Raw genomic sequence first — 25722 nt, 5'->3', positions numbered from 1 at the left:
AGGGAAGCCCTAGTATGCATCTTCTTAATGCCCTTGATGAGTATGGCCATGTTGTTTTCCATTGAAGGAGACGTAGGTCAAAATGTGTACAGATGTTTAAGTTTTTTTTAGTGAATATGGCCATAATGTTTTCCAGCAAAGCTGGGCCAGTTTATGTTTTTACCAGCAGTGATGGAGAATGTTCATATCAGTACATAGTTTCTGTTTTAATTTTAGTTTAATTTGGCAAAAAAAAAAAAAAAATCCAGGCTCACAATCTCTGAAAATGGAAAAACTTTGCAAAACTGAGTGCAGTGTTTTGTTAATTTTAAGTATACTTCTGTAGGTTTCTAAGCAGTGTAGACTTTATCTCAGACTCACAATTTCCCATAAAAATAGATGTGATCTGATAATGACCATTTCCCCACCATTTTTACTTGTATTATATAATAAATATGTTACCATACTATATTATACTACCTTGTATGTGCCATAGTGCCATAGCTATGTTTCAGTATATATTATAAACAAGGTAGTCTTAAAGTGGTATTTTGCTTTTTTCTATAAGGTCTTATAAACCTTATAAAACCTCAGCATGTTTCATAAACAGTCATTACCATATTTATATCTGGCCTTTGAAAGAAATGCAAAGATGTTTCAATACAGAAGGAAAATTGGAAAATTGAGGCCTTAAATATACTAAACATAGTGTTATCATTAACAGCAATGTAGAGCATCTATTGTAAGGTCCTTTAAAATGAAATACTTTCCCAATGTCTATGTATTGTTAAGCAAACTATTTTTTAATATTCAAGATACCAGAACCTCTGGTTTTAGGCAATAGTTTATATTGGCTTAACAAAGACTTAATACCAAATATCATTAAAATTCATATACCGTATCTTACTGTAAACCAAGTTCTGATTTTTTACACTAATACCATAACAAGATTTCAGTCCTGTTCTGTAAGATATGCTGTTAGTAACAGATTCTGGAGCTGGTAAGGGTTTAAAGCTCAGGCCCTCTGACCTCATCTGCCCTCATTTTCTTATTGTTCTGACTTCTGAAGCACTCGTACGGATCACTGACTGATTTTTGTAGCACCACTTCCAAATTAGGCAGTGCTCTGGAAGGGAAGCGACTTCAAACAATAAAACTGATAAATGGCCAGAGTCTGCTATTTTGGTTCTTATTTTCATTTTCTCCACTTAATAGCTGTCCCTCTCACGGTTGCCTTTTTAATTGAATTTGACTTTGTGCTACAAGTCAAATAGAAAGCAGTTGATAACTAATAATAGATCAGTCCTCTGAAATCAGGAGGTTACCAAGCACTGAAAGGAGTTTAAGAGTTGCTGTGAAAAAAAATTAATAAATCTAGGAGTGTGGGTTTCCCCAAGTCCATAGTATACAATCCTGCTGTAGTAAATCCTAGTAAAGCTGAGGGTGGATCATAATCACTGTATATTTCTGCATAGCACTCTCTCTTCCGTACGTTCCAGGGAAAAGGCATTTGCCAGTTTGATAAAGACCAGTCTGTTTTCAGGGCTCAGCTCCAGATTTCCCAAGCCATAGGCCAAATAGAATCAGCTTATAAAAACTTGCTTCTCTAAAATGAATTTCAGTGGTTGATTTGTGGGTCCTAGGGAGATGACCAGTCAACAGAGGAGACCAGTCCTTTTTCCCACTGTGTGCCGGTTCTCGGAACCCAAATGAGCGTCTTTCCCAGTGTGGACCGGGCTTGGCATTTCCTTCGCTGCCTGGGAACCCGTGACCGGGCTTTAATGCCAGTTGGCCCACAGCGAGTTGAGCAGCCTGTTTATAATTGGACACTTTGGTTAGCTGATTTTGAAACCTCCTCTTCAGGACTGTGGAAGTCATAAGTTCTTTGCTACACTCTGAGATGCATTCAGAAATTTGGTGTGTTAGAATAGGGTGCAGCATACTCCACAACTTGTGTTACGTGTGCCTGTAAGAGATGTGTAAACTTCTCTGCTGGAGGAAAATTCCATGCCATGTAAAATTCATTGCTTCAAGAAAATTCTATGCTTTCTTTTAAAAATGTTTAACTTGTTAGACAAAATTGTCTTTGTGGTACTCACTGGGTGGGATCTTATGTATACATAATAAAATGCAAGAAAGAGGCAGTTAAGATTCAGGTTATCTCCTAGTAACCCCAGCACCCCACATCATTTGCGTTTTCTGGACCTTTTATGGTGATGTGTTCCAGTCTACATTTGCAAAACGGAGGGAAGAAGTGAAGAAAAGTAGGAAAGTCACTAGTTTCTAAAATATTAAAGTATTTGAATTAGTGATTTTTTTCATGATGCTTGCTTTACGTGTCCTCTTTGCTTTATTTGTAAGAAAATAGTTTATGTGTTTTGCTTTTCTGGAGGAAAAGGTTAAGTTGCTATATTGCATCCTTTATAAATAATTTGAGTTTAGGTTTCTGGTACTTGATGTACAATGGAGTATCTATATCCAGAGAGGTTATTTACCAAGGAAAAAAAATGTGTAAAACTAATCCCTTGCTTTGGTGGAAGATAACTCTCTGTCCTTTCTCTCATTTACCTCCCAAAGGAAAGTACGCTTGGCTAGTTTACTGTGATTACCTTCAATCAAATAAGTTGTTACTATATTTATCATAGAACATGCTCACAGGTTGATCTGGTCCACATTTACAAAACTTTCATGGTTTCCACAAGAAAACACATAACTGCCAGCAACAAAATCAGTCATTCCCCCCAAAACCTAGCACCTGTCCAAGGTACTCAAGCTGTATGTAAACACCCAAACTTGAAAAGTGAAAAAATATCATCGGTAACAAAACCTTAAATACTTTGATGAATTACCTAAACAAATGAGAAATTAGTAAAACACTAAACTAAAAGGTAATGGAGGCAGGATAGGGAATCGTTTGGTATCAAGTTTACCTGCTTTCAATACCTGCACAGCCATGGAATACTCACTGTTCAACCACAAGCATATTGTTTGGTGCCTCTATGGCTCAGCTTCCTCACTTATCAGATGAGCATCATAATGGTTCCTGCTTATGATGGTTGGGAGAATTAAATGAGATAATACATGAAAAATGCCCAGCACATTGCCTACATATTTTAGACATTTAACAAGTCTCCGTTTTACTAATTTAACACCATTTTATTGAACTCCGTTTTGTGCTTCAGAGATATATCTTTCTGTGGATCCACATTCATTTATTAAGCAGTTCAGGTACCTTGGTAGGCATTGGGGATGACAAAGATGAAAGATGGAGTGAAATCCACAGGAGTCCACAGTCTAGCTGGAGAGACTGGGAAGGGAAGATAATTACAACACGCATGTTATGCTGTGATAGAGCACTACGCAGAATACCATGGGCCATATATGAGGCTCACTGAAGCTTATCAAGGGAGAAGGGAGACAGTCTGGTCAGTAAAGGTTTAAAGGCGGTGATAGCTCCTTCATGGGATCTTAAAGAATAGGTAGGACTTGGCCAGTTGAATAAAAAGGGAAAACACATTCTGTGTGAGGGAGCAATGTATGCAAGGGGAAGGGGTGAGCAGAGAGGTGAGAGATCTTGGTACCTTCTGGGGGCTAAAGGTAATTACATATAGTTGGAGAAAGGTCCTGATGAGGAAAGCACTGGGAGATGAAGCTGGAGAGTAAAATCCCAATCAGCCTATAGATGATGCCAAGGATGCTGAAAGGGGCAGGGTGGCCATTTGTTATTTTAAGGAGAGGACTGTTGTATGAGCATATTTGCATTAAAAAAATATAACCCTGGCAGCATGGTGGAAATTACTTCACCCTTGGTCAGGATTCATGCATTTTCCATAGTTGTTTTGCCTCTGTGAGTTCTGAAAGGCCCTCATATGAACAGGAAATGTTTTTTGTATTACCTATTCATTCACCAGACATTTCTTGAGGAATTGCTGTGTTATATTTTTGGCACTGGGTTAGATTTTGGCTAGATTCTGAAGATGAAAATTTTCACTTTTAAAGAGTTCAGAGTCTAGTGGGAGAGATAGACAGTAACAAAACAACAACAACAAAAATAGTGCAAGGGACCCTAAGCCAGAGAGCCTGGAATAATGGGGATGGGGAGGGGAAATGGAGGGTGAGATTCAGAAAAGTGCTAGTATTGGGTCCTCCGATGTTTATTGCCATTGGAGGTCCATAGTGGGATCTTATGAAGAGGAAAGAAGTTCTCCCCAAGCTCCAGTCATGCTCAGGGACCATGGCTTCCTGATATTCAGCAAGAATGGGTCTCATGAATTTCATAAAAGCTTCAGTAAGATTTGTGTGTGCTAGAAAGTGAAATGGAGAATTGAATCAACTGACCTTACTTAAATGTCTGAATCATTGGTTTATTCCTCCTTTGATTGATTCAGCAAACATTCATTGAGTAATGTGTACCGGGAGCTGCTGGACTTAGAGTTACAAAGGCACACAAACCTGGCCCCATACTTTCCTTTGTGTGCAGAGACACAGTGTGAGGTTGTCTAAAAGGTATTCCTTTGATTGACTAAGTTGTGCTCCTTAAAATCCAACCTCTTCTAAACGTTGGAACAGAATAACAAAGTCTGTAGAAGTAAAGAAAGGATACTGCCATTTAAGATGAATAAAATGCCATTCCTAAGGCATTTCTAACACCGTCTTTCAAATCTATGTGATCAGGCTTTACTGTCAAAGACTCAAAGAGAGTACAAAACCCAAAGCTCTTCTTTCTTTTTTTGGTTCTGAAATTCTTTTTAAAATTGCAGTAAAATATACATAACATAAAACTTATCATTTAAATCATTTTAAGTGTACAGTTTAGTGGCATTAAGTACATTCACATTGGTGTGCAAACGTCACCACAATCCATCTCCAGAACTTTTTCAATTTCTCAAATTAAATTCTGTACTCACTAAATGATAACTCCCCTTGTACCTACCTCTCCTCCCAGACCCTGGTGACCACCGTTGACTTTCTGTCTGTATGAATTTGACTATTCTGTCTACCTCATATAAGTAGAATTATGCAATTTTTGTTTTTTGTGTGCCTGGCTTATCTTATTTAGCATAATGTTTTCAAGGTTCAGCCATGTTGTCATAACTTGAATATATTTAAGTAAGTCAGGAATTCCAGCACCATGAAAAAAAGTATGGCAGATGCTCAAAAAATTAAACATAGAATTACCATATGATTCAGCAATTCTACTTTTGGGTGTATACCCAAATGAATTGAAAGCAGGGACTTGAATAGATATTTGTACATTCGTCTTCATAGCAGCATTATTCACAATAGCCAAAAAGTGAAACAACCCAAATGTCCCTCAATTGATGAATAAACAAAATGCAGCATACACATAAAATGGAGTATTATTCAGCCAAAGCTTTCCTTAAACAATTATTTTTTTTTAGTGGAATCTAAAAAATACAACAAACTCATGAATATAACAAAAAAGAAACAGGCTCACAGATATAGAGAACTAGTGGTTTGCTTTAATAGTTACCAGTGGGGAGAGGGAAGGGGGGAGGGGCAACATAGGGGGTAGGGCATGAAGAGGTACAAATTATTATGTATAAAATAAGCTACAAAGATGTATTGTACAACATAGGGAATATAGCCAGTGTTTTATAACTATTAATATAAATGGGGTATAACCTTTAAAAACTGTGACTCACTATATTGTACACCTGTAACTTATATAATATTGTATCAACTATACTTCAATTAAAAAATTACTTTTATGGATTAAGATATACACACTACCATATATAAAATAGATAACCAACAAGGACCTACTGTATAGCACAGGGAACTATACTCAATAATTTTTAATAACCTATAAGGGCAAAGAATCTATAAAGGAATGTATATATGTAGATATATATGTATCTGTAGATATATATATCTGAATCGCTGTGCTGTCCACCTGAAACTAACATGATATTGTAAGTCAACTATACTTCAATAAAAAAAGAATGAAAAAATTATTTCTTTTAGTTTCCTGTCAATGAAATTTAGAAGTTAATAGTTAGACTGCCCTAGTGGATTTTATCTACCTTTATGTTTCCGAAGAAAGGAAGCAGTTTCTACGACATGCAAAGCTAAAGAGCTTAAAGTTCATGGGCAACAGACTGAATTGAATTTACTTTTCTTCATTTTATTAGTCTGTCACAAAAACAAACTATGCAGATTTGTCTGGAGGCACTTAACTTGACTACAAGCTGAAATGAAAAATAAAAAATCTTTTGTTCCAAATGTGTATTTTCTAGTTTCCTGCCAACGGCAGTCTTTCCCCTGTAAGTGATGCTGCAGGTGCCAGGCCAGTTTGCCCTCTGTTGGCATCTTAGCGTGCTAGAAGGAGCATTTCTTGTCTTTTCAACTTCACAGACTTTTCTGTAGTGTATCATTTTATTTATGGGAGGACGTTTTCAAATTGTGTTCTTGTTTTCTTCGATTCGTTTTACTCTTGATCCTATGACACTGGTTTGAGAAAATTAGAATGTGTGGGGTAAGGGGGCAAACGGGTCTTGTGTCCAGCCTCTGGAGACCACAGTAAAGAATGTTTGTAAATTACTCTTCTAGAACAGGGCTTCTCCAACTATACTGTGCTTATGAAGCATCTCTGGATCTTCTTAAAATGTAGATTTTGACTCAGGAGGTCTTGGGTGGGGCCTGAGATTCTAAGTTTCGAGTAAGCTCCCAGGTAATGTTGATGCCACTGATCTTGGCCAACGTTTTGTGTAGTAAAATATAAATGGAGTATAGAGGACCCTCTCCTTGCCAGGTTGTGAAAATATGTCCAATATATACAGTAGTGCTTAAGCAAAATAGCATAGTGTGCAGGGACCCATGATCTGTGTGTTATATGCTGTATGCTTTTACTTAACTGCCCTGTACCTTATTTCCCTTCATCTGTAAAATGAGAATAATGATACTTCCTTCATTGGTGTTATTTTTTTTTAACCACCCTGTTTCAAGTCCCTCTCCAATTCTATTGTCTTTGACAAGAAATACAATTGCAAAAAAAAAAAAATAGTGCAAAGGAGAGTTGGTTGAATTTAGGGTGACCAGTTGGTTCTGTTTTTTCTGAGATTTTTCCATTTTAAGTGCTGAAAGCTCCAGGTCCTGGGAGCCCATCAGTCCCCAGCATCCTAGCTGAATTCCCAGTTGGTCCTGAGAAATGACTTTCAGAGCTGGCTTGCTTACCATGGTAACAGTGCGGGAAATGTTTGTTTATTTAGGTAGAACTTCACTGGTGGTGGTTTTATTTTTATCCCTTATTGTGTTCTTGCTTGTTTGCCTTTTGCAGTGTTCAAAAGCTGAATGAGTTTCTCTTGAGTGATGAGATTGGTGAGGACAGCTGGCTGACTGGGGAAGGTTCTCTTCCATTTGAATCCTGTAAGAAACACACTGGAGCCGTAAGTGCTTTTCTTTGTTACGGTAGCTGTGAATAAGGGACAGTCCTGAGGATGGATGATTGAAAATGGGTGCAATTAGAAGAAATCGTACGCTTTATTTTTAACCTATATGAAGAAAAAATTACCACCTGCTTCTGCAAAAACCCTTACAATTCTAAAATCAATTAAAAAATATATAAAGCTTGTCTTTATAAGTCATCAAAGGATTATCCCAAGAGGGACACCTCATGTTCAATTCAAAAGGAAATAGAGACGTTGTCTACCCCAAGCTTTATATAAAAATCATACAAAACAAACTTACAACTCTTGTACCATATGCTTATAATACCTTTAACTATGTTATACTTTTTAGTTTAAAAAGTGCTTTATTGATACATTATGTCTTTTGACTCATTTAATATAGTACACTACATTACCTATTTTGTTTTCTAGATGCATATATTTATTTGCATGTGGTATGGTTTGAATAGAGTCACAAGATTTTAGTGGGAGAGCCAGAATTAAAACCTGAGTCTTGGGCTTCCCTGGTGGCGTAGCGCTTGAGAGTCCACCTGCCGATGCAGGGGACACGGGTTCGTGCCCCAGTCCGGGAAGATCCCACATGCCGCAGAGCGGCTGGGCCCGTGAGCCATGGCCGCTGAGCCTGCACGTCCGGAGCCTGTGCTCCGCAACGGGAGAGGCCACAACAGTGAGAGGCCTGTGTACCCCCCAAAAAACAAAAACAAACAAAAAAACCCTGAGTCTTATAACTCCTGAACCAGTTTATTCATCCACTGCACAAATGTTTACTCATATCTGCATAAAGCCTGGAAACACAGTCAATGTTATTTTGTCATGTTTTACCTGGACTATAACGTGTATTATATATTTGCCTGTATTTCCAGACTTATCAGCTACCCTGTGCTTTGTGCCAAGACCTAGCGATGTAGCTCTGAACAAGGCAGGCAAGATCTTTCTTGTCATAGAGTTTGCTTTCTGGAGGCAGGAGTCAGATGATAAACAAGTAAACAAGTGAGATCAATTCCCTGTGGGAAGAAAATAAAAGAAGATATTAGAGAGTGACTGGGATCCTCTAAGCAGGTTGGTCATTTCCCAGGAGGCCCCTCTGAGGAGCTGGCATTTGAGCTGAGACCTGACTGAAGAGTAGGTACCTCTTCTGCAAAGACCTAGAAAAGGGACCAGATCATTTCAGGCAGAGAACTAGCAGATGCAAAGACCCTGAAGTGGGAATTAATTTGGGGTGTTCAAGGAACAGAGGGGCACCATGGCTGAAGCGTAGTGATGAAGGGAGGATAAGACCAGGTAAGAACAAGGATTGAGAGTCCTGTAAACCAGGGAAAGAGTTTGGATTTTATTGGCATGCAATAGGAAGCCATTGGAGGGTTTTAAAGAAGGGACTCATATAATTTTGCGTATATTTTTATTTTATTTATTTATTTATTTTTGCGGTACGTGGGCCTCTCACCTCTGCGGCCTCTCCCGTTGCGCAGCACAGGCTCCGGACACACAGGCTCAGCAGCCATGGCTCACGGGCCCAGCCGCTCTGCGGCACGTGGGATCCTCCCGGACTAGGGCACGAACCCGTGTCCCCTGCATCGGCAGGTGGACTCTCAACTACTGCGCCACCAGGGAAGCCCTGTGTATATTTTTAAAGGATCACTCTGGCTGCTGGGTGAAGAGTTGTCATTAGGGACAAGAGTATAACAGATAAATCAGTAAAGAGGTCATTATAATAACATAGACAAGAAATGATGATGGTTAGAATTTGTTTTTGTTGCAGTTGCATTGGACCTTGAGAAGAAGCTATCAAGTTCAGCGCACACTTTTTAGGCTGAGCTGATAAACACTGGCTGATAGGTTGAATGGAGGGGATGAGGGAGAAAGAAGACTCAAGGATGAATCCTAGGTTATTGGCTTGACTACTGGGTAGACAGTGGAGCCAATAACTGAAATAGGGAAGCTGAGAAATGAGTAGGTTGCTGTTGAGGTGGAATCAAAAGGTCTATTTTGCACATGATAATTTTGAGATATTTATTGACATGTAAGAAGAGAAATCCCCCTTGGAGATGTAAATTTAAGAGCCACTGGCCATTAGATGTTATTTAATGGGACTGGATTAAACCACTTTCTTGAAAGCCATGTCTGAAAAATTCTGAAGAAAGTCTTTAAAATTAATATGTCTATTTCATAACAGTAAAGTAGAAAGAAGTTCTTCTAAAATAAGTTATTAGTTAATAATTATTCATTTACTATTAGAGAAAAATGTTAATATATTTACCATTTATGTAACCAAACAAAAATGCATGTGCGGTCTCCTGACAGGAATTGACTGGGGCTTGGAAAACCTTCACCAGGAAGTCAGTCTATATTAAATTTTTATTCACATCGTGCTAAAAATAGTTAAGACAAGCACTTGGCTGTCTTTAGACTTGCTGATTCTTTCTGCTTTTCTGGAGTTAGTTTTTTACTCTCTGTTGAGTTATTTTGTTGAGCAGGTGTGATTTTGTCTGAGTAGGAACCACCACCCATGCTTGTAGACACTGCAGTAACAAAGCCTGAAAATGCTTGTGTGCTCTTGTGTGGAGACGGACACCAAGACAGGAACACATCATAGACTGTGTACACTTTGAGGCAGCAGGAAAGTGAAGCATTTGATTAGAACCTGCCTTGTCTCACTTTGGATGATAGGAGAGTCCCAAGAATTTATTAGATCATCTTTCAGAGATGTAAGGATGAGCAGAGTAGGATGACCTCAGGAAAGGGAACAGAGGAGGTCAAGTTTGAGGGAGTGGAGTGAGGGAAATCTGAAGAGTCGTTTGTATGAGATGAGGGATAGAAGAAATATTGAACTGAGCAAAGGTTGGAAGGAAAAAAGAATCCCCTTCAGTTGCCTCCAGTATCTTCAGTTATTGAAACCAGACTGGACTTCTGATGTCTTTGGGGGCATTCATCACTGCTGATGGGCCAAACCACAAATGACAAACTTTTAAAAATGAAGAGAAAAAAGCTGTGTGTTTAAAAAGAACACTAATGGAAACTCCTACTTGAGAGCGCTTAAGATGCTATGTATTCTGTAAAAGCTTAGAGTTAAGTGGTTTTGGCTGCAGAATCTCCACGGAGAATTAGTGACAGTCTAGAGCCAGAATTTCTTCAAATTACATCTGTGAGACTCCAACTCAAATCTCTGTCAACACGTCTCCTCCTCCCAACCTCTCCTTAGTTTTGTGAAGAACATGAAGTCATTCCTTTTGGAACTCTAGGGGCAATACTACTATAGAAGTTATGACTCTAGAAGACAGAGAATATAGGTACAGATATAGACCTGTCTTGCGTGGGACATATACTCAGCTTAAAGGATAGTGACTTTCTACATCTCTCATGTAAGCTTATCTGTGAGGACTGTGGGAAGAAAAACAAAACTAAAAATGTCATGAGCACCCTCTTTCTCTCTCTCTCTTTTTAAAATTTAAAATGCATTCAGTAGTTTCTGTGCAACAAAACACTGGTCGTCCTTCTCAGTGACTTTTAAATTTCAGTGTTGAAATTTAGCAACTTGCTGTTTGGTAGTTTGATATTCTGTTGATACGCTGATGGATATAAATTGGAGAGCGATATCTTGTTCAGATTAAATTACTGATTATTTGAGGACATTCCTGATTCCCATAATAGAACTCAATGGATTTATCAAAAAGCTAAACCTAAAAAAAAAAAAAAAAAAAAGCAAAAAAAATAGTTTCACAATTCTAGAATCCTTTGCTTTTATAGGTAATTTAACAGTTTGAAAGTGTTTTACTATTTAGCTTTCATAATCTCTATAAGGTATTTAAGTAAGACATAATCATTTACGTCGAAATACTTGCTTACTAGATCTCTGGGACAAATTTTGAGCTTATATATTTTTTCTAAATTAGAGGTTTACAGAACTGACTTTTCTACCTTCTCTTTAGTCATTTGTCTCTCTGTGAAATTAAACTCAAAATTAGAGAATGACAAGTTTCTAGTTATGACCTAATTTGAGCTCATTTTAAGTATGTGAAGATTGCCTAGCTTTAGCTGGCATCCTCCGTTTTATGGAGACTTTCTTTAGTCCTTTGGCTCAGAGCAATGCTATATAACATTTGAGAAAAACTAGATCATTCTACAGTGCTTATGGATCTCCTTATGAAATCATATACATATTATAGGCAAAAAAGTCCTAGATCTTTATGCTTTTTCTCATTCCACCTTGGATCTTCGGTGACATATAGGCCAGTCTGATTTATGTGAGTGTATCGGTTTCAAAATCCTCATGATTCAAAGGGTGACCAAAAATGCACTGTTGGAATATTTACAAGCCCAACGGCCTAAGAATCAGATTCTAGTTTACCCTGAGTTAGCCTGCTTGCCTTTGGCCATGACACACAGCTTTTTACCGCCTGGGCCTGTTCATCCAGAAAGCTGGAGAAAGAATATCCAAAGCCTAGTCTGGTGCTCAGCACTTTAACTTCTATCATTTGCAAGTATCCCATCTTCATATCTTTATTTTTCTTAAAAAGTTTGTGAATTAGGTTTAAAATTATTGTGTAACACTTTTTCATTGTCATTTGCTTTTTTTTTGGCAACAGGGGGACACCATAGAAATAATTAAAATATGACATTCACTTTACTCATTCCCTTTTCTTAGAATTTAAGTGGAGAAGTAGCAATGTGAGTTAATGTTCAGTAAAAACTCAGATTTTTCCATAGACCTTCAACTTGTGTTCTTTTCCTTGTGGAATGCAGCAGCCAAAAACTATAAACAGGAAGCAGCCTGGAAGGTATCACCTGGACAGCTACGAGCAATCAACACGACGTCTGCGTCCCGTGGAGACCGAGGATATTGCAATAAAGGTTATTTTATTTCCTGAATTCTTACATGAATAGAAACATTGATGTTACTATTTTATGGTGAAGTTCTGCAAAAGTGTCCTACATCGTGTCTTTTGCTCCAGCAGTTGTTTAAATAACTGGAGGCTGAATCTTTCTTCTGAATCTGCATTAGAAGCTAGTATCCAAAGTATTTCCACTCAGACTCTTATATTTATCTACCAAGTAGATTAATTTCTAGAGAACGCCAATATTACAGGCCCAAATTTTAAGGAAGTAGATTAGGTAACAATTATCTACAACCAGGAAAGGCTTAGACCTGGGTTGTGTGCTTCCACCCAGCTTCCCAATACTGCCTTTGACTCATCTCAAACAACCTTTTTTTTTTTTTCTTAACATTTTTATTGGAGTATAATTGCTTTACAATGCTGTGTTAGGTTCTGCTGTATAACAATCAGCTATATGTATACATATATCCCCATATCCCCTCCCTTTTGCATCTCCCTCCCCCGCTCCCTATCCCACCCCTCTAGGTGGTCACAAAGCACTGAGCTGATCTCCCTGTGCTATGTGGCTGCTTCCCACTAGCTATCTATTTTACATTTGATAGTGTATATATGTTAATGTTACTTTCTCACTTCGTCCCAGTTTACCCTTCCCCCTCTCCGTGTCTTCAAGTCCGTTCTCTACATATGTGTCTTTATTCCTGTCCTGCCCATAGGTTCATCAGAACCTTTTTTTTTTTTTGGATTCCATATATATGTGTTAGCATACTTTTTTTTTTTATACAGCAGGTTCTTATTACTTATCCATTTTATACATATTAGTGAACATATGTCAATCCCAATCTCCCCATTTATCACACCACCACCACCCGCCACTTTCCCGCCTTGGTATCCATACATTTGTTCTCTACATCTGTGTCTCTATTTCTGCCCTGCAAACTAGTCCATCTGTAGCATGTTTCTAGGTTCCACATATATGCGTTAATATACGATATTTGTTTTTCTGACTTACTTCACTCCATATGACAGTCTCTAGATCCATCCACATCTCTACAAATGACCCAATTTTGTTCCTTTTTATGGCTGAGTAATATTCCATTGTATATATGTACCACACCTTCTTTATCCATTTGTCTGTCGATGGGCATGTAGGTTGCTTCCATGACCTGGCTGTTGTAAATAGTGCTGCAATGAACATTGGGGTTCATGTGTCTTTTTGAATTATGGTTTTCTCTGGGTATATGCCCAGTAGTGGGATTGCTGGGTCATATGGTAATTCTATTTTAGGTTTTTAAGGAACCTCCATACTGTTCTCTATAGTGGCTGTATCAATTTACATTCCCACCAACAGTGCAAGAGGGTTCCCTTATCTCCACACCCACTCCAGCATTAGTTGTTTGTAGATTTTCTGATGATGCCCATTCTAACTGGTGTGAGGTGATACCTCATTGTAGTTTTGATTTGCATTTCTCTAATAATTAGTGATGTTGAGCAGCTTTTCATGTGCTTCTTGGCTCTTTGTATGTCTTCTTTGAAGAAATGTCTATTTAGGTGTTCTGCCCATTTTTTGATTGGGTTGTTTGTTTTTTAATATTGAGCTGCATGAGCTGTTTATGTATTTTGGAGATTAATCCTTTGTCTGTTGATTCGTTTGCAAATATTTTCTCCCGTTCTGAGGGTTGTCTTTTCGTCTTGTTTTTAGTCTCCTTTGCTTTGCAAAAGCTTTGAAGTTTAATTAGGTCCCATTTGTTTATTTTTGTTTTTATTTCCAATACACTAGGGGGTGCATCTAAAAAGATCTTGCTGTGATTTATGGCACAGAGTGTTCTTCCTGTTTCCCTCTAAGAGTTTTATAGTGTCCGGTCTTACATTTAGGTCTCTAATCCATTTTGAGTTTATTTTTGTGTATGGTGTTAGGGAGTGTTCTAATTTCATTCTTTTACATGTAGCTGTCCAGTTTTCCCAGCACCACTTATTGAAGAGGTCATCTTTTCTCCATTGTATATCCTTGCCTCCTTTCTCATAGATTAGTTGACCATAGATGTGTGGGTTTATCTCTGAGCTTTCTATCCTGTTCCATTGATCTATATTTCTGTTTTTGTGCCAGTGCCATATTGTTTTGATTACTGTAGCTTTTTTGTATAGTCTGAAGTCAGGGAGTCTGAATCCTCCAGCTCTGTTTTTTTTCCCTCAAGACTGCTTTGGCTATTCAGGGTCTTTTGTGTCTCCATACAAATTTTAATATATTTTGTTCTAGTTTGGTAAAAAATGCCATTGGTAGTTTGATAGGGATTGCATTGAATTTGTAGATTGCTTTGGGTAGTATAGTCATTTTCACAATGTTGATTCTTCCAATCCAAGAACATGGTATATCTCTCCATCTGTTGGTATCATCTTTAATTTCTTTCATCAGTATCTTATATTTTTCTGCAAACAGGTCTTTTGTGTCCCTAGGTAGGTTTATTCCTAGGTATTTTATTCTTTGTGTTGCAGTGGTAAATGTTTCCTTAATTTCTCTTTCAGATTTTTCATCATTAGTGTATAGGAATGCAAGAGATTTCTGTGCATTAATTTTGTATCCTGCAACTTTACCAGATTCATTGATTAGCCCTAGTAGTTTTCTGGTGGCATCTTTAGGATTCTCTATGTATAGTATCATGTCATCTGCAAACAGTGACAGTTTTATTTCTTCTTTTCCAATTTGTATTCCTTTTATTTCTTTTTCTTCTCTGACTGCCATGGCTAAGACCTCCAAAACTATGTTGAGTAATAGTGGCAAGAGTGGACATCCTTGTCTTGTTCCTGATCTTAGAGGAAATGGTTTCAGTTTCTCACCATTGAAAATGAGGTTTGCTGTGGGTTTGCCATATATGGCCTTTATTATGTTGAGGTAGGTTCCCTCTATGCAAACTTTCTGGAGTGTTTTTATCATAAATGGGTGTTGAATTTTGTCAAAAGCTTTTTCTGCATCTATTGAGATGATCAATAGAGGAAAGTTGATCAATGATCAACTTTCTTCTTCAGTTTGTTAATATCGTGTATCACATTGATTGCTTTCCGTATATATTTTATTTTTGCGGTATGCGGGCCTCTCCCTTCTGTGGCCTATCCTGTTGCGGAGCACAGGCTCTGGATGCGCAGGCTCAGCGGCCATGGCTCACAGGCCCAGCCACTCTGCGGCATGTGGGATCCTCCAAGACCGGGGCACGAACCCATGTCCCCCGCATCAGTAGGTGGACTCTCAACCACTGCGGCACCAGGGAAGCCCCTAATTTGTGTATATTGAAGAATCCTTGCATCCCTGGGATAAATCCCACTTGATCATGGTGTATGATCCTTTTAATGTGTTGTTGGATTCTATTTGTTAGTATTTTGTTGAGGATTTTTGCATCTATAGTCATCAGTGATATTGGTCTTTAATTTTCTGTTTTTTGGTATCTTTGTCTGCTTTTGGTATCAGGGTGTTGGTGGCCTCATAGAATGAGTTTGGGAGTGTTCCCTCTTCTGCAATATTTTGGAAGAGTTTGAGAAGTATGGGGGTTAGCTCTTCTCTAAATGGTTGATAGAATTCACCTGTGAAGCCATCTGTTCCTGGGCTTTTGTTTGTTGGAAGATTTTTAATCAGTTTCAATCTCATTACTTGTGATTGGTCTGTTCATATTTTCTGTTTCTTCCTGGTTCAGTCATTGAAGGTTATACCTTTCTAAGAATTTGTCCATTTCTTCCAGGTTGTCCATTTTATTGGCATAGTAGTATTGGCTTGTAGTAGTCTCTTAGGATATTTTGTATTTCTGCGGTATCTGTTGTAACTTCTTCCTTTTTTATTTCTAATTTTATTGATTTGAGTCCTCTTCCTCTTTTTCTTGATGAGTGTGGCTAATTGTTTATCAATTCTGTTTATCTTCTCAAAGAACCAGCTTTTGTTTTATTGATCATTGCTATTTTTTTCTTTGTTTCTATTTCATTTATTTCTGCTCTGATCTTTATGATTTCTTTCCTTCTACTAACTTTGGGTTTTGTTTGTTCTTCTTTCTCTAGTTCCTTTAGGTGTAAGGTTAGATTGTTTATTTGAGATTTTTCTTGTTTCTTGAGGTAGGCTTGTATTGCTATAAACTTCCCTCTTAGAACTGCTTTTGCCACATCCCATAGGTTTTGGATGGTTGTGTTTTCATTGTCATTTGTCTCTAGGTATTTTTGATTTTGCCTTTGATTTCTTCAGTGATCTCTTGGTTATTTAATAATGTATTGTTTAGCCTCCGTGTGTTTCTGTTTCTTACTTTTTTCCCCTGTAATTGATTACTAATCTCATAGGATTGTGGTCAGAAAAGATGCTGGATATGATTTCAGTTTTCTTAAATTTACTGAGGCTTGATTTGTGACCCAAGACGTGATCTATCCCAGAGAATGTTCCGTGCACACTTGAGGAGAAAGTGTAATCTGCTGTTTTTGGATGGAATGTCCTATAAATATCAATTAAATCTATCTGGTCTAATGTGTCATTTAAAGCTTGTGTTTCCTTATTAATTTTCTGTTTGGATGATCTGTCCATTGGTGTAAGTGAGGTATTAATATTCCCCACTTTTATTGTGTTACTGTTGATTTCCTCTTTTAAAGCTGTTAGCAGTTGCCTTATGTATTCAGGTGTTCCTATGTTGGGTGCATATTTATTTTTTGGAATTTTATTTAATTAATATTTTTATACAACAGTTTCTTTTTAGTTATCCGTTTTATACATATAAGTGTGTATATGTCAATCCCAATCTCCCAATTCATCACACCACCACCACACACCCCGCCACTTTCAGGTGCATATATATTTATAATTGTTATATCTTCTTGGATTGATCTCTTGATCATTATGTGGTGTCCTTCCTTGTCTCTTGTAACATTCTTTATTTTAAAGTCAATTTTATCTGATATGAGTATTACTACTCCAGCTTTCTTTTGATTTCCATTTGCATGGAATATCTTTTTCCATCCCCTCACTTTCAGTCTGTATGTGTCCCTAGGTCTGAAGTGGGTCTCTTGTAGACAGCATATAGATGGGTCTTGTTTTTGTATCCATTCAGTGAGCCTGTGTCTTTTGGTTGGAGCACTTAATTCATTCACGTTTAAGGTAATTATCAATATGTATGTTCCTATTACTATTTTCTTAATTGTTATGGGTTTGTTTTTGTAAGTCCTTTTCTTCTCGTGTTTCCCACTTAAAGAAGTTCCTTTAGCATTTGTTGTAGAGCTGGTTTGGTGGTGCTGAATTCTCTTAGCTTTTGCTTGTCTGTGAAGCTTTTTATTTCTCTCTCGAATCTGAATGAGATCCTTGCTGGGTAGAGTAATCTTGGTTGTAGGTGCTTCTCTTCCATCACTTTAAGAATATCATGCCACTCCCTTCTGGCTTGTACAGTTTCTGCTGAGAAATCAGCTGTTAACCTTATGGGAATTCCTTTGTATGTTGTCATTTTTCCCTTGTTGCTTTCAATAATTTTTCTTAGTCTTTAATTTTTGTCAGTTTGACTACTATGTGTCTCAGCATCTTTCTCCTTGGGTTTATCCTGCCTGGGACTTTCTGTGCTGCCTGGACTTTGGTGTCTATTTTCTTTCTCATGTTAGGGAAGTTTTCGACTATAATCTCTTCAAATATTTTCTTGGGTCCTTTCTCTCTCTCTTCTCCTCTGGGACCCCTATAATGCGAATGTTGGTGCATTTAATGTTGTCTCAGAGGTCTCTAAGGCTGTCTTCATTTCTTTTCATTCTTTTTTCTTTATTATGTTCCATGGCAGTGCATTCCACCATTCTGAATTCCAGGTCACTTAACTGTTCTTCTGCCTCAGATATTCTGCTATTGATTCCTTCTAGTGTATTTTTCATTTCATTTGTTGTATTGTTCATCTCTGTTTGTTTCTTCTTTAATTCTTCCAGGTGTTTGTTCTTTAATTCTTCTAGGTCTTTGTTAAACATTTCTTGCGTCTACTCGATCTTTGCCTTCATTCTTTTTCCGAGGTCCTGGATCTTCTTTACTATCATTATTCTGAATTCTTCTTCTGGAAGGTTGCCTATCTCCACTTCATTTAGTTGTTTTTCTGGGGTTTTATCTTTTTCCTTCATCTGGTACATAGCCCTCTGCCTTTTCATCTTGTCTTTCTTTCTGTGAACCAGGTTTTTGTTCCACAGTTTGCAGGATTGTAGTTCTTGCTTTTGCTGTCTGCCCTCTGGTGGATGAGGCTATCTAAGAGGCTTGTGCAAGTTTTCTGATGGGAGGGACTGGTGGTGGTAGGGCTGGGTGTTGCTCTGGTGGGCAGAGCTCAGTAAAACTTTAATCTGCTTTTCTGCTTATGGGTGGGGCTGGGTTCCCTCACTGTTGGTTATTTGCCTGAGGCAACCCAACACTGGAACCCACCCAGCTCTTTGATGGGGCTAATGGTGGACTCTGAGGGGGCTCTTGCCAAGGAATACCTCCCAGAACTTCTGCTGCCAGTGTCGTTGTCTTCACTCTGAGACACAGCCATCCCCTGCCTCTGCCGTAGACCCTCCAACACTAGCAGGTTGGTCTGCTTCAGTCTCCTATGGGGTCACTGCTTCTTCCCCCTGGGTCCTGATGCACACACTACTTTGTGTGTGTCCTCCAAGAGTGGAGTCTCTGTTTCTCCCAGTCTTGTTAAAGTCCTGCATTCAAATCCCACTAGCCTTCAAAGCCTGATTCTCTGGGAATTACTCCTTCTGTTGCCAGATCCCCAGGTTGGGAAGCCTGACGTGGGGCCCAGAACCTTCACTCCAGTGGGTGGACTTCTGTGGTATAAGTGTTCTCCAGTTTATGAGTCACCCACCCAGCAGTTATGGGATTTGATTTTATTGTGATTGCACCTCTCCTACCGTCTCACTGTGGCTTCTCCTTTGTCTTTGGATGTGGGGTATCTTTTTTGGTGAGTTCCAGTGTCTTCCTATCAATGATTGTTCAGCAGTTAATTGTGATTCTGGTGCTCTCCCAAGAGGGAGTGAGCTCACGTCCTTCTCAGCATATGGTTTTTGTTTTTCTGTTTCTGACTTCACTCTATATGACAGACTCTAGATCCATCCACCTCACTACAAATAACTCAATTTCGTTTCCTTTTTTGGGGGGAGAGTAGGAGTTTATTAATTTATTTTATTTATTTTTGCTGTGTTTGGTCTTCATTTCTGTGCGAGGGCTTTCTCTAGTTGTGGCAAGCGGGGACCACTCTTCATTGCGGTGTGCAGGCCTCTCACTATCGCAGCCTCTGTTCCTGTGGAGCACAAGCTCCAGACGCGCAGGCTCAGTAATTGTGGCTCACAGGCCTAGTTGCTCCACAGCATGTGTGATCTTAAAATCCCTGGAGCTACACCTTTTGCTTTTAGTACTTTAATTGACCTAAAATCTATTTTTGTGGTTGGTATGAAGTAAGGTTGTGATTTAGTAGAGAAATCAATAATAAATACTTTTAGCTGTAAGTTTAGCAGTAGTAAATTCAGTGATAGTCATTTTACTGCATTTATTAGTAAGTCGGTAAGGTCGGATTTAATTTTTTATATGATGTCAGGTTGTCCAGGCACTGTGTATCAGTCACCATACCCACTGACTTTTAGTGTCGTCTTGTCACACAGATTTCTTTCTTTATTTTTCTCTGATTTGTCTGTCCAGTATTCCACTGTTGTGATTATTATAGCTTTCTAATAAACACTGGCATTTTTTTTTTTTTTTTTTTTTTTTTTTTTTGCGGTATGCGGGCCTCTCACTGTTGTGGCCTCTCCCGTTGCGGAGCACAGGCTCCGGACGCGCAGGCCTAGCGGCCATGGCTCACGGGCTTAGTTGCTCCGCGGCATGTGGGATCTTCCCGGACCAGGGCACGAACCCGTGTCTCCTGCATCGGCAGGCGGATTCTCAACCACTGCGCCACCAGGGAAGCCCAACACTGGCATTTTTTAGGACAAGTTCTTACACCTTATTTTTTTTCTTCTAAAATATCTTAGCTATTCTTGGCCCTTTTGGAAAAAAAAGAAGCTTAGGTGCTCCGGAGTGTATATATCTTTTTGTACTTGTCCTTATACTTTCACTAGACGTTTCCTTACTCCTTGCTTTAATGAGGTTTTTTACAAACTATATTTTACTCAGCATTTTTATTTATTTTCGGCAGGAGAGAATAGACAAGGGTATGTGGAAGGTCCTGCCTTTAGATTTTCAAAAAATTATTTCAATTGAGGTGAAATTCACATAGCATAAAATTAACCATTTTCAAGTCAACAATTCAGTGGCATTTAGATTTCCAAAGTTGTACAACCATCCCATCTACTAGTCACTAAATATTTCTGTCACCCCAAAAGGAAACCCCGTACCCATTAAGCTGTCACTCCCCATCTCCCCCTTTCTCTTGCCCCTGCCAACACCAGTCTGCTTTCTGTCTCTACGGATTTACCCACGCTGGATATTTCATATGAATAGAATCATACAGTAGGTGGCTTTTTGCATTGTCTCGTTCCTGCCTTTACATTTTAATTCATCCTTTCCCTTTATCCCTGATCCTTAGGCCTATATCCCCTCATTCTCCCAACATTACGGTGCCAGCAATAATATGCTCAATATATGCACTTACACACATTCATATCCCTGTGAAATATGTAGTATTGTCATGAGCATTTATATTTTCAATTTCCTGAAATTGTTTGCTCCTTCTAGCTGCACCACTGCATTCTGTAGTATGCATCCCTGCCTTTTACTTGTCCCCTAGTGGTGGCTGCTGGGTTGGCCTCCATCCTTCCTCCATCACAAACCATGCTGTGATAACCATCTTTGTACCTATCCTTTTATGAACCTTTGCGGAGATTTATATATTAGCTGATTTTCCAAGGTCAAACAGCTAGTTTGGGCAGCCAGGATTTTAACCCTTGTGGTGGAGAAGTGAGACGATTTTGTAAAAGGGAGGAGGGAATGGAAGGGCAAACCACGGTGGGAGGAATTCACTTTGACTCTCCTCCGTCCCTCTCAAGTGAGCTCTGTTCCCTCTTATACTTCTGTGTAGGACCAAATCAGGAGGTGACACTGTATTCTTCTGGTTCTTTCCTGCTGCTTTCCAACCACATCTTTCCTCTTTCACACCCTTGTGAAGCTATAGCGTGTTGTACCTTTCTCGCGTCTACGATCAGAGGACCTCATAATCACTCACCCACCTTCACTGAAGACTTGGGTGCCTGTTTCCGAGTCCAGCTTTCTCCCTTAGTAAGTGCCACACCTGGATGTGATTTAAACCTAGAGGTTCACAGCCCATCTAGTATCCCAGCCCCCAAGCCCCTTAATCGCCCACCCCTCCATTTCCACAACTTCACCTGCATTCACACTTGTCCACCACTTAGACGCACGGCCCCTCTGAGATCTTAGCCTCTGTTATACCAGCCAGTCACCGACATCACAGCCCTAGCCTCCAGCTCCCTCAGGGCTTCACCTTCACTGGCATTGGCTTTTTTTTCTCCCGCCTTATTTTTTATTTTATTTTTTTATACAGCAGGTTCTTATTAGTTATCCATTTTATACATATTAGTGTATATATGTCAATTCCAATCTCCCAATTCATCACACCACCATTGGCTTTTAACCTCATTGCAACCTGTGGTAACTTGAGCCCCTTCTTTCCTCCCAGCCCTTTCACATCCTTCTGTAGCCATTCAACCCCATGCCTTCTGCGCTCCTGTACTCAGGGTGCTAAGTTCTGTGGAGAAAACGACTTCATGGTACAAGTTGGCATGGCCAGAGCTTCATTACCTCCACCCTCGCCTGACTCGCCATGGTCCTTGGCAATCCTTTCCCATGCCTCCCTTCAGCGTGATTCTCCATCACCTACAGTAGCTCTTCGTCTGTCACCAATCTCCTGCCACCTTGTTCTCTCTCTCCTTTGGCTGCCTCCTGTTTCTACAGACAACCTTCCCTTTCAATTCATTGAAAACGTAAAGGTTGTTATGGAGAGCCTCTCAGTTCCATGCTGACCCTCTCCCCAGCCCATCTGTATTTGCACCTCATTTAGCCTGCTCTCCACTTTCTCCGAGAAGGAGGGATTCTTAGCCTTGAAGACTGTCGATTTTCTTTGAGCATCCTTTGTCACTTAGCCACTGTATCTTAAACCTCTTCCCCAGCCAGCTTTATTCATTATTTCTCATAGCATGTTTCATGTTTTTCTGATCCTGAACCTGTTCTCACTGTAGTTCTTTACTCAGAAATACCTTTGCTGAAATTCAGCATATTTTCCAAAACTAGCTAAAAGGCCCTCCTTTTTCAAAATATTTTCTTTTTTTGACTCATCTCAGAGGTAAATGATTTTCCTTATGAACTGCTGCACTTTCGTCTATCTGCCCCTCTACTTGTTACTTAGCCCATACTCTCTTGCCTTGGTTTACTACTCAACTGACTGTAAGCTCAATTGAGCAGGGAAGCAGGGAGGGTGCATTATACCTTCTTTGTAGCCCACATCCGTCCTAACGCAGGACTTCACATAGACCGGGTGCTCAGCAGGTATTCGTAAAGTGATTAGTTATTGAGCCCTTCCAGGCCACCCTCCTTCCAGGACAAATTTCATGCATATCTATGTGATGGATATTAGTAAATGCCATACATTTTCCAAGCTAGAGAAAACTTACATGGAAAAACATAATCTAGCCTTTTCAGGTAACTTTTGCACTCTTTAGTAGTTCATTTTAAGAGCTTTTTAAGAATATTTTTAGTTATAATTTAGATATTACCAATCTATTCTGCAAGATTCCTGAACAAAAATGTGCTTAGAAATTTCATCACTTGGGGTTTGGAAACAAAATATTAATTTATGAGCAAAGTGTAGCCTTACTTTAGTTTCCTCTAATTTTTCAGGCACTTTCTCTCCCCTCATCTGTCTCTGTTCACTCTTCCAACGCTTGGGTTCTGTTATACCTCTTTCATTTCCCATTTTTGTAACTGTTAAAACTGTCAAGTTTTCTTGACACATATTAAAACAATAGATTGCTGTGGATGACTCTAAGGTCTTTTTGTTTGTTTGTTTGTTTGCTGGTTGTTGAGGTTTATACCACTAAGCAATGTTGCCTCATTTTTGTGATGTTTCTACCTCCCCTTTACTTTTTCTTTTAAGATCAATGAAGAGTGATAAATCCACATAATTCAGGAAACTTCTTCATTTCAAAACCTTCCTTCTTAGCTAGTGGAGTCATTTTGTTGGAATAATTTGTAGTTATTTCTGTTCTTTACTTTGCATCACAGGATTCTGGGAATTGCAGCGGTGAGAAAATAATCAGTGTAGCAGTTACATTGGAAAATATTTGGGTGATTGACTTTTAAGAATGTTCACATATAAATGATCCCAAATTTTCAGGGAAAATTGTTGCAATTTTTAGCAATCTTCATAATATCATTAATTCAAAGACCCTCCTCTCACTTCCATTCTTTTTATGTTTCATTTATACCTCTAAGCAGTTATAACTCTAAATTAGAATTTCAACAGTGTGTTCTACTGTGTTGAAAGTCTTACGGTGCTTTATAAAGAAATCTATTTTAATTGGAATAATTCTCTAACACCACATATTTACATAATTTTATAATTTAATTTCTGTATTCTTATTTTCTAGGTCACAAATGGGTACTTTTCATGGGGCAGTGGTTTAGCTACCTTATCTAATATAAATATTCGAATTCCAACAGGTAAGAATCATTTGTTACTCGGGTTTGTAATTGTTAACTGTCATGACCATGGTTTTCCAACATAACCGAGCCTAACAAAAGGAGAGAAAGACTTTTTCAAGACAAACATTACTAATATTTATTTGCACCATGAAGCTCATGAACCCCTGTATCACTGTGAGGATGACTGGGAATTATAAGACCTGCCTTACACTACAGAGTGTGGACCTTTGGACAAGTTATTTACCATCCAAATGAATTGCTTTCAGTTTATTTGCTGATTTGTGGCATTTAAATAATGGAGTTCATTTCTCGTTTTTTTGAAGAAAGAATTTAAAGAAAGGATGTATGAGAAAATAGTTTTCTATCCCTGAGGAAACCTGATGAAGTTTTCAAGATATTTAAGAAATAAATACCCAATATTTTTATTTAAAATATCTAAATAATTGAATAGAATTATTTTTTTGACTTGACCTCATGGTCAGTAGTTGGGATTTTTCTGTTATACATGCACATCAAAGTATTTTAAGAACAGCCCCCAAATCATTTTAAGCCCAATTATCTATTTTAGTAAAAATTGCCTTTTTATCCTGAGTGAATTGAATAATAAAGGTAACGCTGATCTACATGATTTAGGCAAGTACGTCACTGCTTTCTTTACTAGTGTCAGTTATTCTCATAGCTTTAAAAATAATACATCAAGACCTATAGCTTTTAATTTTTCTTCTATTTTCCAAAAAACTTAGTATCAGGGAAGGGAGCTGTTTAGAATGCTTTATTGCTGGAGACGAAAACTGGCCCATTGATTGTGAAACATCAGCCTTTTCTAAATGGGTTTTGATTTTATTTTACTAAGTGAATTCCATCTCATCCTGTTATTATCCTTTGTTTCTTTTCTGTAGGTCAGTTAACCATGATTGTGGGCCAGGTGGGATGTGGGAAGTCCTCTCTTCTCCTTGCCATCCTCGGTGAGATGCAGACACTGGAAGGAAAAGTTCACTGGAGCAAGTATGTGTATTTTTAATTGGTTTCTGTTGCTCTGTCGTACATCTGATGATCTCTCAAGGGAAGAAATTAGAGCAATAGATTTCTGTGTTAGGAGTCTGAGGACCCCTCAGAAATAAGCATAGCTTAAAAAAATCAAAGTAGTGGAAACTTTAAATGTTGTAAATTAAAAATTATAAAACAATTTATTACAGAGGTTTATCAGAGAGAAACTTGTATGTTGCTTTTAAGTAAGATTGGGATTGTAAAGATAGATTTTGAGTTATATGGGTAACACTCAAAGAAATACAACTTAAAAATTCATCCCATAATCAAAGAAGTTATGGAAAACTTGCATTATTTATAAAGCATATGTGCACACAGAGCTTTAGTGGTCCAATGTTCAGAGAAGAAATTTAGAATAATCTTTTCCAAACTCTTCATAAGGGGCTGAGAAATCAGCCTTTTCTCTTCACGTCCAACTTAAACGAGACACTAGAAGTGTCTAGTTAGGGACATGACTGGGTCAGACTAGCGTGTTGTGCAACCCCAAAGACATGGTGCTTCTTCTGTATATTTGAATGGTTGTTTGGGGTTCTTCAGAGCACATTGTAGTAATAAAGTGACTCAGAACCATAATATTATATAATTGTGTAATAAAGAATGAATCATATTTCTTTAGTTTGATCTACCTGGTAGACCCCCCCCTCCCCCATTAGCAGTTTATGGAGAATTGTTTACAGTTTATCTAAAATATTGGATTGTAGGCCAGTGGTTCCCAACCAGGTGTGATTTTGTCCCTAGTGGACATTGGGCAATACCTGGAGACATTTTTGGTTGT

General features: G+C 38.5%; 1 protein-coding gene across 11 annotated transcripts in view; it reads left to right on the top strand.

Moving 5' to 3' along the window:
* Positions 1-25722, top strand: part of ABCC9 (ATP binding cassette subfamily C member 9) — a 146513-nt gene that overhangs the window by 36713 nt on the left and 84078 nt on the right. For all 11 annotated transcript variants that reach the window (XR_010835777.1, XM_067008851.1, XM_067008846.1 and 8 more), the window contains 4 exons: positions 7280-7388; positions 12150-12257; positions 23846-23918; positions 24800-24905. Coding sequence is in view for 10 of the 11 variants with exons in the window: in XM_067008851.1 (XP_066864952.1) it covers positions 7280-7388; positions 12150-12257; positions 23846-23918; positions 24800-24905 (396 nt within the window). In the remaining variant the exon portion in view is untranslated. The remainder of the gene's footprint in view (positions 1-7279; positions 7389-12149; positions 12258-23845; positions 23919-24799; positions 24906-25722) is intronic.

This window comes from Kogia breviceps, chromosome 12, assembly GCF_026419965.1.
Source record: "Kogia breviceps isolate mKogBre1 chromosome 12, mKogBre1 haplotype 1, whole genome shotgun sequence".
In the NCBI taxonomy this organism is placed as follows: Eukaryota; Metazoa; Chordata; class Mammalia; order Artiodactyla; family Physeteridae; genus Kogia; species Kogia breviceps.
Note: the sequence above shows the minus strand (reverse complement) of the source record. Positions and strands in the feature narration are given on the sequence as shown.